General features: G+C 33.6%; 1 protein-coding gene across 1 annotated transcript; it reads right to left on the bottom strand.

The window, feature by feature from the left end:
* Nucleotides 1-1,500: 1,500 nt before the first annotated feature.
* Nucleotides 1,501-15,906, bottom strand: LOC134279423 (uncharacterized). The gene is made up of 6 exons (XM_062761821.1): nt 15,768-15,906; nt 8,649-8,829; nt 6,064-6,234; nt 5,658-5,924; nt 4,856-5,112; nt 1,501-2,162 (listed from the first exon to the last, which is right to left on the bottom strand). The coding sequence occupies exons 1-6, from the start codon at nt 15,904-15,906 to the stop codon at nt 1,501-1,503; spliced, it is 1,677 nt and encodes a 558-aa protein (XP_062617805.1).
* Nucleotides 15,907-16,148: the final 242 nt, after the last annotated feature.

The raw sequence follows: 16,148 nt of genomic DNA, 5'->3' as shown, positions 1-16,148 counted from the left end.
GATGGTCACCATGCGCATTCTGCAAAAGAATATCATTATCCACCCATACTATTTTAGAGATTAGGCCATTTCTGACAATTAGACCGTTTTTGTTGGAAAAAATAACTTGCATGGCTAGAAATATAAGAGTCAGAAAAAAATTTAAGCTTCTGTGACAGAACGCTAAGGAGCATGTCACGTGACCGCCTATATCACGTGATCTGCGCATGGGGAGAATGGTTGCAGATGCGTATTAAAGTCGGAGAGGACAATTTCAACACTAAAGATGACGGACTATTTTGCGTGTTATCTGTAAGAATCACGTGTAAATCATTTATAGTAGAAATACCCATGAAATGGTCAACTGAACGAAGTTGTGCTAGCATCAAGAAGTTACGTACAGGAAAATGTTACACGTCTTTGTCCGCCATATTAGTCTTCTCATGAATGGTGTTTTCCAGTCGCTATATAAGCCTCAGCTTTGTTCGAGTTCAAAGTTCATTATGTAATATACGCAGCAGTGACCAGTTAAAAGCAGTCAGGTGTAACGAATATACTAGTATACCCAAGTGCTGACATAGGAGTAGGAAAACTATGGGGTATGCGTATTTACGAATTTTGTTCAGCTTTAAATCCCCATTTATACATACTCATAGTTACTCATTGCACAGTAACACTTTACATAATAAGAAGCACCTATAAAACAATAGCCATAGGGCTATATGTAACTATGAAAGTTGCAGAAGGTTAGAATTGCTTTTGCTCTCGGTAGTGTAACTGAACAAACAAACATTCATTTTAAAATTTTAATAAATCAGTAAGTAAATGTAATTGAAAAAACGACTTGAATGTTTGAACAAAAAAAGTAAACAAGGCTCCATATGAGGATCGAGCCAGTCATTCCTCGATATCTGAGTGATCTGTGCTGGAGACGCGTACTATAAGCTATCGCGGCTTCTCAATGGATACTAGTAATATATGAAAATTTAACTTTAAAATGTCGGAAATAAAAGTTACAAAATGTCGGTAATAAAAAAAATGGATATTTTAAAAAATCACCGAAAATGAAATGCAGCCGTATAAAGATTTTAAAACGATAATGAAGCACCGCATTATTATAAAATCGTATTATTTGGGGGGGGGGGGGGGGGGGGGGGGGGTATGGCCTCTGGGTCTTTAAAAGTTTTTTCGCTTTAATAAAAAATAAAATGCACAAAAATATGTTTTTTTTAAATCATGAGGAGATGAGACAAAAAAACAAGTTTTTAGAAAAAGGAGGTTTTTTATCTGAAAAATGTAACATTTTTTTACCAAATGACTCAAATACTTGAAATCCTTATTCCAAGTTTTGTTTTTAACAAATCAAAACACCCTTTGGCAAAATCTCTCTCATTCATAGTTAATAGGAACCTTATACATTAAAATAATGCAAAAATTTCATGTGATAGTGAACTCAAAAAAGTTTTCCAGCTGAACAGCTCTTTTATAAACAAAAAATTAGAATTCTGATTTTTGGAATACTTAAAGCATCAATTTTAGAAAACAAAGAAGTAGAGGGAACCAGGATAGAATTAGTCCTGACGCTGTACTGGCATCAGACTCTGGGCTCAGAAAGTCCACTCCTCTTTGGTACTCATACGTGGAATAGAAGCAGGAGGCTGTGACCTTTTGATATTTTCCTTCTGATTTCATACCAAACTGCAGACTACACGTGCTCTCTGCAACGTCACTCATCAGTTCATTGAAGGTCATGTGGAATTTTCCCACGCCATCAGACAAAAGGCTTAGATTACCTATTCCAGCAGAATTCATTTGAAAGGATAGTTTCTGCGACTCCACCTCCCTTATTTTCATAGTCCCAAAGATTCGATGACCGTAATCACCCGTAAACTGGTTCACATTCATTTGGATTGGTTGGACTGGTTGTGTGTTATTGTTTATAGGGGTGGCACCAGTGCTTTTCCAGGGGGCGGGGAAACTACAGATAGTGTTGTTGTCCAGCCATTGGCTCTCGCCGAGAAGAATGTCTGAGAGAACGTAGGATACTGGCGCAATAGAATTCTTATAATTGATGTACCAGGGACCATTGATGGTTATCACAAATCCAGCATTCTGATCAGGGAAGAAACCAGCTACTGCGGAATATCCGTACCAGTTTCCAGGATGAAGCAGCTTTTTATAACCTAGAACAATATGAATATAATACTGTCTAGTATTAATTTGAGGGGGAAAATGCAAAAACGAATACCGTATATCTTCAACTGGAATTCTTCTAATTTGATTCATAATATTCACACAATAAACATTTATTTTCAATATGCTGAACAAAATGATAGTATCTTGCAAAACCCAGTGTTGTTTATCTAAAATATTATATAGTGGATTTATATGCTTGGTATAAAGAGGCCTAATGCTTAACTGAAAACAAAAGAATGATATAGATAAAAAAAAAAATTGCTCGAAAATCCAATTGAACAACACAAATTTAGAGAAGAGCACACTTGAAACCCTAAAAAACACAGAGGTTTAGGATCAGTAAACTTCTTTATCTTCAGCTTCATTCATGACCGAATGTACGGAGAAATCCCTGGAATTTTTTGTTAGGAACATAATTGGTTTAACTTCTGTGAAAAACAACACATTGTAGAAGCAAACGACATTATTGTATCTACCATCTAGAATTAGCAAATTATACCGTTGTTGATGCCTTTGTCTCATCAACTTATTCCTCAGAAGCCGACATCGCTTTAGAAATTGTTTATATATATACAGAGCATACTTTTGTCCATCCATTCTCTGAAACACCAAATGCAAATCATTACAGTACATTGCTACATATACAAAGAAAGAGTCTGTAAGAAAGTTTATCATAAAGTTTAGTTGTGATAAATTTTGCTTCCAATGTGTGTCTCTAGTAAAACATCCAAATATATACTAGTAAACAACAGATATGTGAAACTGGGTACACTAGTCTTTCATTTTGAGTTCAATCTGGTATAATTGTTGAATCGGTAAATATTGATAATTAATTTAAAAACATTGTAAATATACAAAACTCTCTTAATAAAGGCCACAGAAAGAAACTTCTTCCTTTCATGTCGAACTTTCTTTTTTAATTTTTGAATAATCTTGAGAAGAATGAAAAACAGGTTCCTTAGTACGGGGTACGATTATTCCATGAGTATTCTATTAGATGTTTGGTAGAACAGGTATCTAAAGACTACATACTGTTGCATGTCAATATTTTCAAAAGGAACTTCAATACGGTTTTATTATCAACCTGAGTACGGTATTTGTATGAAGAATCAGATTGGATTTTTTTAGAGTAAATTTAAAGATGACCACTGACATGGTGTGAAAACTGAAGAGTCCCATTTTTATTGAGTAACAACTTGTGCATGATGTCAAAAACACCTTCCTTTACTAGTACTTAATTCCGGGGGCGGGGTGTTATAAAAAGTCGTACGTTTTGATGCTATTGGTCTTGACATGAGTTGGTGTTCTCAAATTATCTTAATTCAAAGTTCTTTGGTATTTTTGATTCCCTATTTGATTAGCACCACTTCTCAAATATGCCGTTGATCATTCTGTATTCATAGATTTCATTTTGGGAAGAGCATTGTCTTTCTCCAGGATATGATATTAGCAATATTTGTCATTACAGAGATTCATATCCATACCCTGGTACAATTACCAGATCCGCAAAAACTTATACCTCTGTACCACCATACAATCAATACCAGATCCCAAAGATCCTACCCCTGTATCACTATACCATCAATGCCAGACCCCAAAGAACCTACCTCTGTACCACTATACCATCAATGCCAGATCCCAAAAAACCTACCTCTGTACCACTATACCATCAATGGCAGATTCCAAAAAACCTACCTCTGTACCACTATACCATCAATGCCAGATCCCAAAGAACCTACCTCTGTACCACTATACCATCATTGCCAGATCCCAAAAAAAACTACCTCTGTACCACCATACAATCAATACCAGATCCCAAAGAAGCTACCTCTGTACCACTATACCATCAATGCCAGATCCCTAAGAACCTACCTCTGTACCACCATTACATCAATGTCCGATCCCAAAGATCCTATCTCTGTACCATCATACAATCAATGTCAGATCCCAAAGAACCTATCTCCACAATACCAGTTCCATGAAATCTTACTTTTGTAGTTATGGCAAAATCAGTCATAACTGTACTAGCCCCTGACCTGATGTTAGCTCTTTACTAACCACCATACAATCCATAATCATACTATATCACCAAGAACATACCTCTGTCGGACTCACCATACCATCTATAAGCATAAAGTATGTGGATATATAACGAACAGTATTCGAACTGAAAAGTCCGTTAAACATTACACATTAGGAGTGGAGCAAACACGGACCTCCAAAACATCAGAGGTGGGATCAGGTGTTATGGAGGAGTGAGCATCTCCTGCCGAACGGTCACACCCGTCGTGTACTCCTTGTTATGATCGGGAAATAACGAAAAAAAAATCCGTGGACAACTCAAAATTAATGGCCTAACAATTAATATATGAAAAAGTAAGTCAACATTTAACTTAATGATAAATTGTATTTGCTGTATCGACCATAAAACTTGCGAAATGATGACTTTAAACGATACTGCTTATATCCTTGCTTCATCGACTTGTTTGTCAATAACTTACCTCGTTTTAGAAATTGTTCATACGTAGAACATGCTCTGTTATACTGTCACGAAGACCTTACCACAGTACGATCCACCATAACATCCAAAATTTATACCAGATCCCGAAGAACCTACTTTTTATAGAGCCCGCTATACGAGTACTATCAATGCCAGGTTTCTTAGTACATATGTACTTACCTCTGTAGGATCCACCATACCACCCATAACCATACCAAGTATCTGAGGCCTGAACAGGATAATCGTCGTCCAGAAAGAATCGACCTATAGACCAATCATCTAAGTACATGTGAGGATTAACCATTTCTTTGAAGACGTCTGGATGAATTAATTGGTGTCCATCCACTGTCGATCCCCCCGCGGATATAAACTGGATCCATTTAGCCAGATCCTGTGGGGAAGCTGATACACACCCGGCTGGACCCACATCACCAATTCTATTGTAGTATTCAAAGTAAAAACATACGACAATGACGTATATTTATGTTATGGAAAAATCAACAAAAACGTCTTTAAAAATATTAACCCTTGATAAACTTAATTTTGTCAATTTACACTTGAATTTATGAACCGTATTTATAGTTAACGATTTGTGAACTAGCGTTTTTTTTTTTTATTCTCAAAACTGAATTTTTCAGTTGTATATACATCTACTCTAGACAAACTCTGCTGTCTGTAAATAATCGTAAATAATAGTGGTATTCTAAATTCTAATTTTAAGCTAAAAACATTGACATTGATTAACCACTGTTAGGAGTTAATACTGTAATCATAATTTGAAAAATCGTAAACCTATATGTTTCAGATAAAATTTGGTTAACTTTCGTTTATTTGAAGATTTTTAGTGGTAAACCCATAGATAGCTATATTTTATATGAGTTAAAGACATATAATGACCAAAAAAAAAATAATTGTGAGGTTCACTTTTTTTAATATATATGTAATCATGATACATCTGTATTTTGAGACATCGAATACTTGCTGGTAAATAAGTTCATTTCCTAATCGCAGTCCTTCTCCTGCGTTATGATATGGAAGTGCGTATTCAGTCTGTGAACTATCGGGATAAATGTTGGTCCCACAAACAGTCTGAAACATTCCAAGTGCCCTCAAAAGTCTATTTTGTACCAGATCTTCATATTTTTCGCCGGTCCATACTTCCGCCACGTGACCAGCTATTGCGTAAAGTAGGTCATTATAGATCCATTGATCCCGAAAAGCAGCGCTTCTTGGTAAATACTTCAGTCTCCTAGGATCAGAAATATATTTAGTTTATTTACATACTGACTTAATGTTACTTATTTTTAACTGTTTTCAAAACGTTTCTGATGTGTTCGTGTACAATATAGGCCTAAGATTTATATTAATACACATGTATTTTAACCTACTTTAAAAATTCACTCCGGCCTATTTTCGGCACTCCAGTGTATACATCCGCCGGACTGAATCCAGTGCGTTGACCCAACAGATCCAATATGGTAATCTCGGACTCAAGAAATTTGTTTGGCAGATTGAAGTTCTCTTTGAATACAGAAGATAGTTTTGTAGTCCAATCTCGGCTGAAATCAAAATGGGTTACATTAGTTAGAATAATTAATAATATACATTTAAATGGGCATGGATACAGTTTCAACTGAATTTTTTTTTTTACCGATTTTAATTTTTACAATTCCTAACTAAGGCAATTCTAATGATCAGCAAAAATTTAAACATCATTTGTTGATTTACAAAGGAGATACAGGACTGAGAATTCTTCACAATGTAAACAAGACTCGTGCCTTGTTTTCGTTTACATTTAGAAAACATCATGTTTATAACAAAACGAGATTAAGAGAATCGTTAGAAAGTGTCTAATTGTATTTAGAATTAACTTCTTTATTGAAACAAGATGTGTTTGTAAAACACTGATGCCCCCGTATGGCAACATAGCAAAGATTAAGCTTTTCTTAAATGCAAATTTAATTAATTGGTACCAAACGTAGGGTGTTCTCACTGGAAAACAATTGTGAAATTTGAAAGTAAGCTAATGTTTAAGTTTTTTAATAATTACAAAAATCTCAAAATCTACAAAAAAGGTCAAGGTCAAAAGGTCAATGTAATTAGTATCAAATGAAAGGTCTTGCCACATAAAATACTTTTGTAGAGCATGAAAGCCCTAGCCCTAACCGTTCAAAAGGTATGGTCAACGTTCAATTTCCTAAAATGTAGGTCAAACTCCAAGGTCAAGGTCAAAGTTATTGTTCTCAAATGAAAGGTCGTGTCATAATGATCAAATATGTAAAGAATGAAAGCACTAGCCTTAACTCTTTAAAAGTTATGGTCAAGATTTGCTTTTTTAAAGTAGGTCAATCTCAAAGGTCAAAGGGTCAAGGTTGTTGGTATCCAGTGAAAGGTCTTTTAACAAACATTAGATTTGTGAAGTATAAATGTCCTGGTGTCTACTGTTTAAAAGATATGGCCAAAGTAAAATTTTAAAATTTTCATATAAAAGTGGTTCAAACTCCAAGGTCAAGGTCAAAAGGTCAAATTTGGTGGTACCCAAAGAAAGGTCTTGTCACAAGAAATACACATATGAAATATGAAAGTCATAGCTCCACTAAATCAAAAGTTATGGGGAAGGTTAAAGTTTTTGCGGACAAACAGACAAACAGAGAGACAGAGACAGACAGACAGACACGACAAAAACTATATGCCCCCGAAACTTCGTTTACGGGGGCATAAAAATCTGCTTTGACGAACACATATCAGCATGTTTAACCTATGTAAACAAAAACACGCTCGGTCCTTGTTTACATAACAAATGTTTGGAGCCCTAAATTAAATCTGCCTTGACAACTAGAATTAAAAAAAATTGCTCATCATAAGAAATACCTTAGTTAAGTATTTGTAAACAGAAAAAAAAAGGGTATGAAAATTTATGACTGAAACTGTGTCCAGGCCCCTTTAAAGTATATCATTGCGGGAGTTAGCAAGAATCCAATTCCCCAAGGTCAGGACTATTTCCAGGGGCGAAGGGGAACTGGAATCTTGCTAATTCCCGTAATTGTATACTTTTTAACTGTTTTATTATGCCAATTCAAACGTACAATTTAGAGGATTCGGATAGCGTGATTTCAAAGCAGGAATTAGCTCACTGAACTAACACACGGGGACAAGTCCATTCATAGATCATACCAATGTAAAAGTAAAATCTAGAGGATTACGGATAACCGGGAATTAGCTTTCGAAGCAGGGATTAGCTCACTTGACTAACGCACGGGGATTAGTCCATTCATAACGATTTCTAGGGAATTAGTCACATCTAAGAGGAACTTCAGTAAAGATATAAAACTAACTGTGTCTCGCGACAAGCACTCACGTCTCTGTAGCGAAATTATTTTGAAAATATCAAATGGTTTGCCTTCGAATCAGTGCGCTTAAAATCGAGGCTTTATCCTTCTTGAGAGGATTTCTAAAGATTTTTCTTTCACATACAAAGACCTGGTAAAAATTTGCAACTGTGCAAAACACTTCAATTCAAACATATGTATTTTATTTTATTATAAAAATTATTTCAAAAGTTAAATCAATTTGAAATTTTGACTCGTAAGTATGTTCTCAGTTTATGGCCCTGGGGACAGCATAATAATCTTTTTTTTTCTTCAATTTTTAACCCGACCCTCAGTCCTTTTAGAATTTTAAGAGTACTAGTAACCATGTACTTTCAATATGTTCTCAGTTATAAGTCACACATCTAGATATACATGAAAGTTTAGACAGAAAATCATTTGCGTCTTTATTTGTGAGACAAGATCGTCGAGAGTCGTGGTTATTGCTCCCTGATCCAGGGCTGACGAATTCTCCGACTAAGAGGTTTTCCCCTTGATTTTAGGATATTGGACTTAGTTCTTTAAACATTTAAAAAAAATTCAACACGGGAGGGGGGCTGGATCCGCCTTTGTATTTCCAGTATCCTCTACTAAGACATCCTTACCTTACTGATTGACCACGAGCTTCAGTTATCAATACTCCTAATAATGCGGTAGTGAAGGCTTTTCCAAGGGAAGCTATGTATATTGGTGTCGTTTCCGTAAAATTTACAGGTGGATCAAGTCGGGCGAGTCCATATCCCTTGGCAAAATATTTTCTACCCCGTATCATCGAGATTCCCACTCCTGTGAAAAATAAAAAAAAAAAAAAACGTTTATTGCTTCTTAACTTCTTCGTGTGGTTCATTTTCATTATCCCTAGTACATTAAATTTATACACATGTATCAAGTATTTTTTGTGAAAACTTTTCTCAGAAGATTATACAAGATGGTTTTCCCCTTTTTATTCCCATTAAAATAAAATTTGACAAGTTTTATTGTAACCCCAACCTTGGTTATATGTGTGATGATTTCGCTGAACATGAAACCACATACCAGGGTAACACAGGGATGCTTCAATATAACAGAATGACTAACGTGGTTTTTACTCTTGAAGGGGATTTAATAAAATAATTTTTCATTAATCATGTACATGCATTACGCGTAATTTTGATTTGAAGTCCAACCCATACTCTAGGACATATACACTAGTATCTAGTCATCTGTATATTAAGTGAGTTATCATATTGTAAGGGGAGGTAAATGCGATATATTATGTAAATTTTGGCGCTTAACTCTCCCTAGAAAATTCAACATTTACAACATGATAAATGATAAATGTAAGCTACTATTTATTGATATGTTAATTTCTAAATCGACATGCCTGTAGATTTCATTCTCTTTCGTCTGTATTATAAATTATTTCATCTGTATTCTTTATTAATTAAGGAATAACTGTCTAATTTTTTGTTTTCATGATGTGATCAATCGAATGGTTTGATTGATAATTTGCATAAAATAATTACGCAAGACAATCGATTGATCATCGTCATGAAACCAAAAAATCTGACTGTTATTCCTTATATTTAGTATACATGCTCTTGATTCCGCAAATCCACATGCTACAAGTTCCGCTTCTGTCTCCGCCCAGCACGTGATTTTTTCTTTAACCGCGCCTTTTTAAACCATAGTAGATTTATGTAGAAATAAATTATTTTTACTATTTGCAATTTTATCTCGGATGAAGACATTGGAAATGTAAATTTTAATAAGTATGTAAGTAAAATATACCCTTTTCCACATCACATCCTGTCTAAGCCCTCGGGCCTTCACCCTTTGGCTGATATTGGTGTCTTGGGCTGACACTGAATATGATATGGAAAAGGATATGTATTATTAGCTATGTACGATATGTATACCAAACACGGATCTGTTACTTCAACAAATTATCAGGAGACGAAACAACGTAAGCTTTCAAACTTGTTTCCGAATCCTATTTAATATTTGCTTATTTCCCGGTGTTTTTCCATCTACATGTACCATAAATAAAACGACCCAAAGTTGTTCTGTACTCAATCGGATCACCTCGCCCTTTTCCGTCGAATGCTATTTCTAGCATGCGACGGAAAAGGGCGAGGTGATCCAATCGCAGCTGTACTTTCATATAAAATTTTGTTTAAACCGATCGCCTCCGTCTTGTCAAATTAGATAAAATTAGCATAATTTGTTTCTTATATAATTATTTATTAATCATATCGTCTTATGACGAGTTTTAAGTCAGCTGATTTTGATACGTATACATTTAAAATTTTTAAAACATATTTTCCATTTTAGGAGTAACTTTAATTACGCCTTTCATGTGTGTAGTATACAAGGAGAGTGGGCGATCCAAATTGTATGTTAATGCTTTTGCAAGAATGATCTCTTATACTGATTGAAATAACTTGCCTCCAATTCTTCAGAAAACAAAATAGTAAAGTGATTTGTATAAATATCTATATAATTTTTTTGGAAGAGGTCCCAAAAGTCCATGGGTGCATGGATTTTATTTAAAATTTTAATGTCTTGTGGATTCTCCAACATTTGGTATTAACAAATTCCCAATGGCGGGAATCGGGTGCTTGCAGCAGTGAGGTTAAGGTTAAGCGATCAATTTATCCAAAAATGGCGAAATATATAAATAACTCATCAAAAGGGTCAAATTTACAAAATTAAGAGAATTTTTTTGAACGTGAAAAATACCTTATTACATATTTTATCTAGTAAACGTCCAAAATAAAACCAACACTTCCGCCAAATATTGTACACGCCAAATATAATTATATCATATATTGATTATTTTTTCACAACTTATATTCTACCTCATGTACCACTGATGTTGGTGGGAGTGAAATATAATAAATAAAAATGAACTTGAAAAAAAGCTTTAATCTTTTGTCTTATGACGTATTTTCGTAGGATCGAACTTCTTTAAGTACAATTTTTTTTTCAAAAACTACCATGCACTAACCCTTCTTTTTTAAAGTAAGTAACACCAGTCTGCATTAAACAGGTGAATGAGAATGGTGATCCTATATACGCATTTTCCGATAAAGAGAAAATTGAATTACTAAATAACTTTTTTACATCCATCTCTGATATAAAAGATGAGGAATATGAGCTACCTAATTTTGAGTCCAAAAATGTAGAAAAACTTTGTGACGTAAATATCCAAGAAAGTGAGATTATTGATATTATTTCTATCCTGCCCGTAAATAAAGCTGTGGGCCCTGATTGTATCAGCCACAAAATGTTAAAATCTTGTAAAGAATCCATAGCTAAGCCACTTTGTCTGTTATTTAATAAATCTCTTAGACTCAAAGTTTATCCTGAAAGTTGGAAACTAGCACATGTCCTTCCATTATTTAAAAAGGATGACCCATCAGTCACTTCAAATTATAGACCTGTATCTCTTTTGAGTTGTGTAAGTAAAATATTTGAGAGAGTTGTATTCAAACAATTTTTTTCACACAAATAATTTGTTCTACAAATATCAGGCAGGTTTTCTGCCTGGTCACTCAACTGTGTACCAACTTTTAGAAACTTATCATACTATTGTAAAAAGTATTGATGAAGGGCAATATTGTTGTATGGTTTTTTGTGATTTATCAAAAGCTTTTGATAGGGTTTGGCATAGGGGTTTGATTCATAAATTAAAAATGTATGGTATCTCCGGTAATATGTTAGAATGGTTGGAAAGTTACTTGTACAATAGAAAACAGAAAGTTATGTACAAAAATTTATTTTCTTCTGTGAAAAATGTGCATGCTGGGGTACCTCAGGGCTCTGTCCTTGGCCCTCTTTTATTTTTGATATATGTGAATGATGTAGCTGAAAACATGATAACTGTTTGCAGACTATTTGCAGACGATAATTCTTTACAAAAAAGCTCGAGTGACGTTCGTCTCATTGAACATTATCTAAATCATGACTTAAAAATTCTGGATGAGTGGTCCAAAAAATGGTTAATGAAATTTAATCCAAGTAAAACAAAGGTATTATTCTTCAGCTTAAAAAATACAAACCAGTTACCTGAATTATTTTTTGAAGACTGTCAGTTAGAATATGTATCTCAACATAAACATCTTGGTGTTATTTTTTCAACTAAATTAGGTTGGTCAGATTATATTGATAGTATTGTCAGTAAAGGCTACAAAAAACTAGGACTTCTCAAGAAACTTAAATTTTCAGTGTCTAGAGATACGTTATCCAAACTTTACACTTCTTTTATTCGACCACAACTTGAGTATGCATCTGAAGTTTGGTCAGGCTGTTCGTTGGCAGATATTGATAAACTTGAAAAGCTTCAACTGACAGCCGCTAGAATAGTGACTGGTCTTTCAGTATTAGCATCAAGAAATTCGTTGTATATTGAAACAGGTTGGGAACCTCTTGTAATAAGAAGAGACAAAGCAAAACTTTTAACAATGTTTAAAATCCACAATAACCTAGCTCCTGATTACTTAAAAAACATTGTACCGATGGTTAGAAACACTGTTTCAAATTACAATACTCGAAATTCATTTGATTATTCTTTACCTAAATGCAGGCTTGAATTATACAACAAATCATTTGTCCCTGATACTGTTCGCAAATGGAATTCACTAAGCAACGAAACAAGGGAAATAACCTCAATAGGAATTTTTAAAAGAAAATTGAGTAATAATAATGATAAGCCTCCCAAGTATTTTTCATATGGCAAAAGGTATCTGAACATTTTACATACAAAATTAAGACACAATTGTATTTTAAATAATGATCTGTATAGATGTAATATCATAAGTAATCCAAATTGTTCTTGTGGTATGAAAGAGGATAGTCATCATTTTTTCTTTGTTTGTAGAAAATATTTTGAACCTAGACGCCTAATGATGAATGCACTACTTTTAACTTATAATGTAAAAATGATTAATGTGCACAAATTGCTATGGGGAGATGATTCCTTATCTTCGCAGGAAAATGAAAAAATTTTCGGTATTGTTCAAAAATTTATTCACGAATCAGGTCGTTTTAATTAACACTATGTAAATTGTATTATCTCTATTGAAATTATTATATTTTTATAATATCAACACTGTATTTATTATCACCATTATTAATACCTGGTAATTGATATTATTTCCTCATTCAGAAAACAATTATCTTTGTTCTTCTATGTATATGTATTTATTATTGTAAAATTTTGTAAAGTATGTTGTATGGCTATGCAAATTTTATATATGGGAGAGGACTACCTAAGTTGTTAGAACTTGTGTCCGATCCCTTTGACATATTGTCAATAAAATATGTTCAAAACAAAACCAGTCTGCAACGTGTCCGTTGAAAGTGGGGGTGGGTGGGGGCTAAACCTATGCCCCAATGTTTAATGGGTTTGTTCCCGTTTTGCACACATTTAATTACAGGTAATTAAAAAATGTGTGAAAAATGGGAATTTGACCAGGTGAGATTATTACTTAATTGCTATAGTCTATACTATACTTAGCTTAGTAAGTATGTGAAAGATGAACTTATAGTGAAAAAATAATAGAATATATATACAAAGTATTGTATTTATCTTTAATTCATTTAGAATTATATCAAGATTGAAAAGTACATATTCTTTTTTTATGAAATTGGACTTAATAATAAATAATATGAAACAAATATTGATAATTTATTCAATGAAATCAAATATTTTCCCATAAATATATGTAGAATTTTAATAAAATGCTTATAAAATTGTATTAAACCTCTTAAGAATACATTAAGCTAAATCAGGTATTCACAGGTAAATCCAAACCAGAAATCAGACTATAATTGCTATCAAAACACAATTCATACCTGTTATTCTATACTAATTACCAAATGTGTGCAAAACGGGAACACACCGTTGACTGTATTATGTATATCTTTGCCAAAAAAGTTGGGGGTGGGGGTGGGGCTGAGTCCCTGAGGTGTGTTCCCGTTTTGCACATATTTGATAATTAGTTATAGAATAATAGGTGTGAAATGTGTTTTGCTAACAATTATAGTCTGATTTCTGGTTAAGATTTACCTGGATTTACCTGTATTTTACCAATGTATCATGAACAGGAAAAATAAATATTAATGTAATGTATATGAATAGTTATTGGGACAAGCAAATTCAAAGAATTGTGGTCCCCCGCTTTCGGTGTCTTTGTGGTGAGATGTCAAATATGAACGCCCTATCATATGTCATTTAGAAATTATCACCAAAGTTGAATTTAAAAAAAAAAATAAGGTCAATCGTGAAGGCCAAGGTCAAGGAGTCAGAAATCATAGCATGCTTGGAAATATCTTGTCATAGGTAATGCACATGTCAAATGTGAAAGCCCTATCTCTTCTCAATCAAAAGTTAAAAGGAAGAGGGTGCGTTTGTGAAACACTGATGACCCCGTATGGCAGCAAAGCGAAGATTTAACTTTTCTTTAATGCATATTAAATATATTGGTACCCAAATTTAAAAAGTAAGTCAAACTCCAAGGTCAAGGTAAAAGGGTCAAAGTTCTTGGTATCCAATAAAAGGTCTTCTCACAAGGATTACATATGTAAAGTATGAAAGCCCTAGCCCTTACCATTCAAAAGATATGGCCAAGGTTAAAGTTTTAAAAAAGTAAGTCAAATTCAAAGGTCAAAGTTCATGATATTCAACGAAAGGGCTTGTCATAAGGATTGAATATGTGAAGTATGAAAGCCCTAACCCTTCAAAAGTTATGGTCAAGGTTAAAATTTTTAAAAAGTGGGCCAAACTCCAAGGTCAACGTCAGAAGATCAAATTTCTTATGATCCAATGAAAGGACTTCTTACAGGGATTACATATGTGAAGTATGAAAGCCCTAGTCCGTACCGTTTTAAAGGTATGGCCAAGGTTAAAGTTTTTTTTCATAAGTACGGAAATCTCCAAGGTCAAGGTCAAAAGGTCAAAGTTGTTGATATCAAATAAAAGGTCTTGCCACAAAGAATATATATGTGAAATATAAAAGTCCTAGTATTTACCGTTCAAAAGTTATGGCCAAAGTAAAAGTTAAACATTTTTGTGTAAAAGTGGGTCAAACTCCAAGATCAAGGTCAAAAGGTAAAATTTGGTGGTACCCAAAGAAAGGTCTTGTCACAAGAAATACACATGTGAAATATGAAAGTCATAGCTCCACTAATTCAAAAGTTATGGGCAAGGTTAAAGTTTTTTTGACTGACGGACAGACAGACAGACAGACTGACAGACGAATGAGATTTAATGTCCCCTCGCTTTCGCGAAAGCGGGGGACAAAAAGTAAATTTATTGAATATTTTATTTAATATTAATTATTATATGTAAAAATGACTCCCATTTCTTGAAAAACAAATAATTTTTAAAGCCGAAGAAATTATTTTTAAAGCCGAAAATTCAGAAATTGACACCGATTAACCGATTACTATTCATGATTAATTATTTAGTATAAATTTCTATTTTGTTATAAAAGTAAAGAAATAAATGAAAACTTGTAATGCACATAATAATTTTTGTTGGTTTAATTTCTAATTTTATTTTCCAATTCTCTCGTGTAGGTTCACCTTTCTCCTATCTACCAACTTTGGTATAGACTATACCAATTAAGTGATTATCTCACCTGGTCAAATTCCCATTTTTTCTATGCCTCATATTCAAATGTGTGCAAAACGGGAACCTGACTAGGTTCCGACGCCTTTGATTACTTAATAATTCTTACCTGGAATGTTTTTACATTTCATCCAATCTTTCACAATGGAGTCGATTAAATCGGTTTCATTTTGCGAAAAAGCTTCCTGGCAAGTCCCTGGATGACCAAGCAAAACAAAATGAAGGACTAGAAGGAACCAACGAGCCATTATAATTCACTGAAATAGAAAAAACAATTACATAGCAGCAATGACTTCTCTGTTAAAGAAAGACGTTTATGGCATCTTTTAAAATTATTTAATCGTTCTTTCAAAGTCTTTTTTTTTCTGGTATTTGAGAAATCTTTATAAAAGAAGAACTCAAGTTAATGATATCTTGAATGAATGTATTAATTTAAGGGAATTTTCTCAAGATTGTTACTGCGAGTTCAAGGCATTCCAAAAACAAAAAA

The sequence above is a fragment of the Saccostrea cucullata genome, unplaced genomic scaffold, assembly GCF_032062105.1.
Source record: "Saccostrea cucullata isolate Sc308-1 unplaced genomic scaffold, CSIRO_AGI_Scuc_v1 ctg5956, whole genome shotgun sequence".
NCBI classification, from domain to species: domain Eukaryota; kingdom Metazoa; phylum Mollusca; class Bivalvia; order Ostreida; family Ostreidae; genus Saccostrea; species Saccostrea cuccullata.
Note: the sequence above shows the minus strand (reverse complement) of the source record. Positions and strands in the feature narration are given on the sequence as shown.

Excerpts from the sequence above, each read along its gene's own strand:
- LOC134279423 (XM_062761821.1), bottom strand. The coding sequence starts at position 15,906 with ATGGCTCGTTGGTTCCTTCTAGTCCTTCATTTTGTTTTGCTTGGTCAT. Across the intron at positions 6,235-8,648 it reads GCTCGTGGTCAATCAGTAAG|CCGAGATTGGACTACAAAAC; the intron begins GTAAGGATGTCT and ends TTTTGATTTCAG. Across the intron at positions 5,113-5,657 it reads GGAAATGAACTTATTTACCA|AATTGGTGATGTGGGTCCAG; the intron begins GCAAGTATTCGA and ends ATACTACAATAG.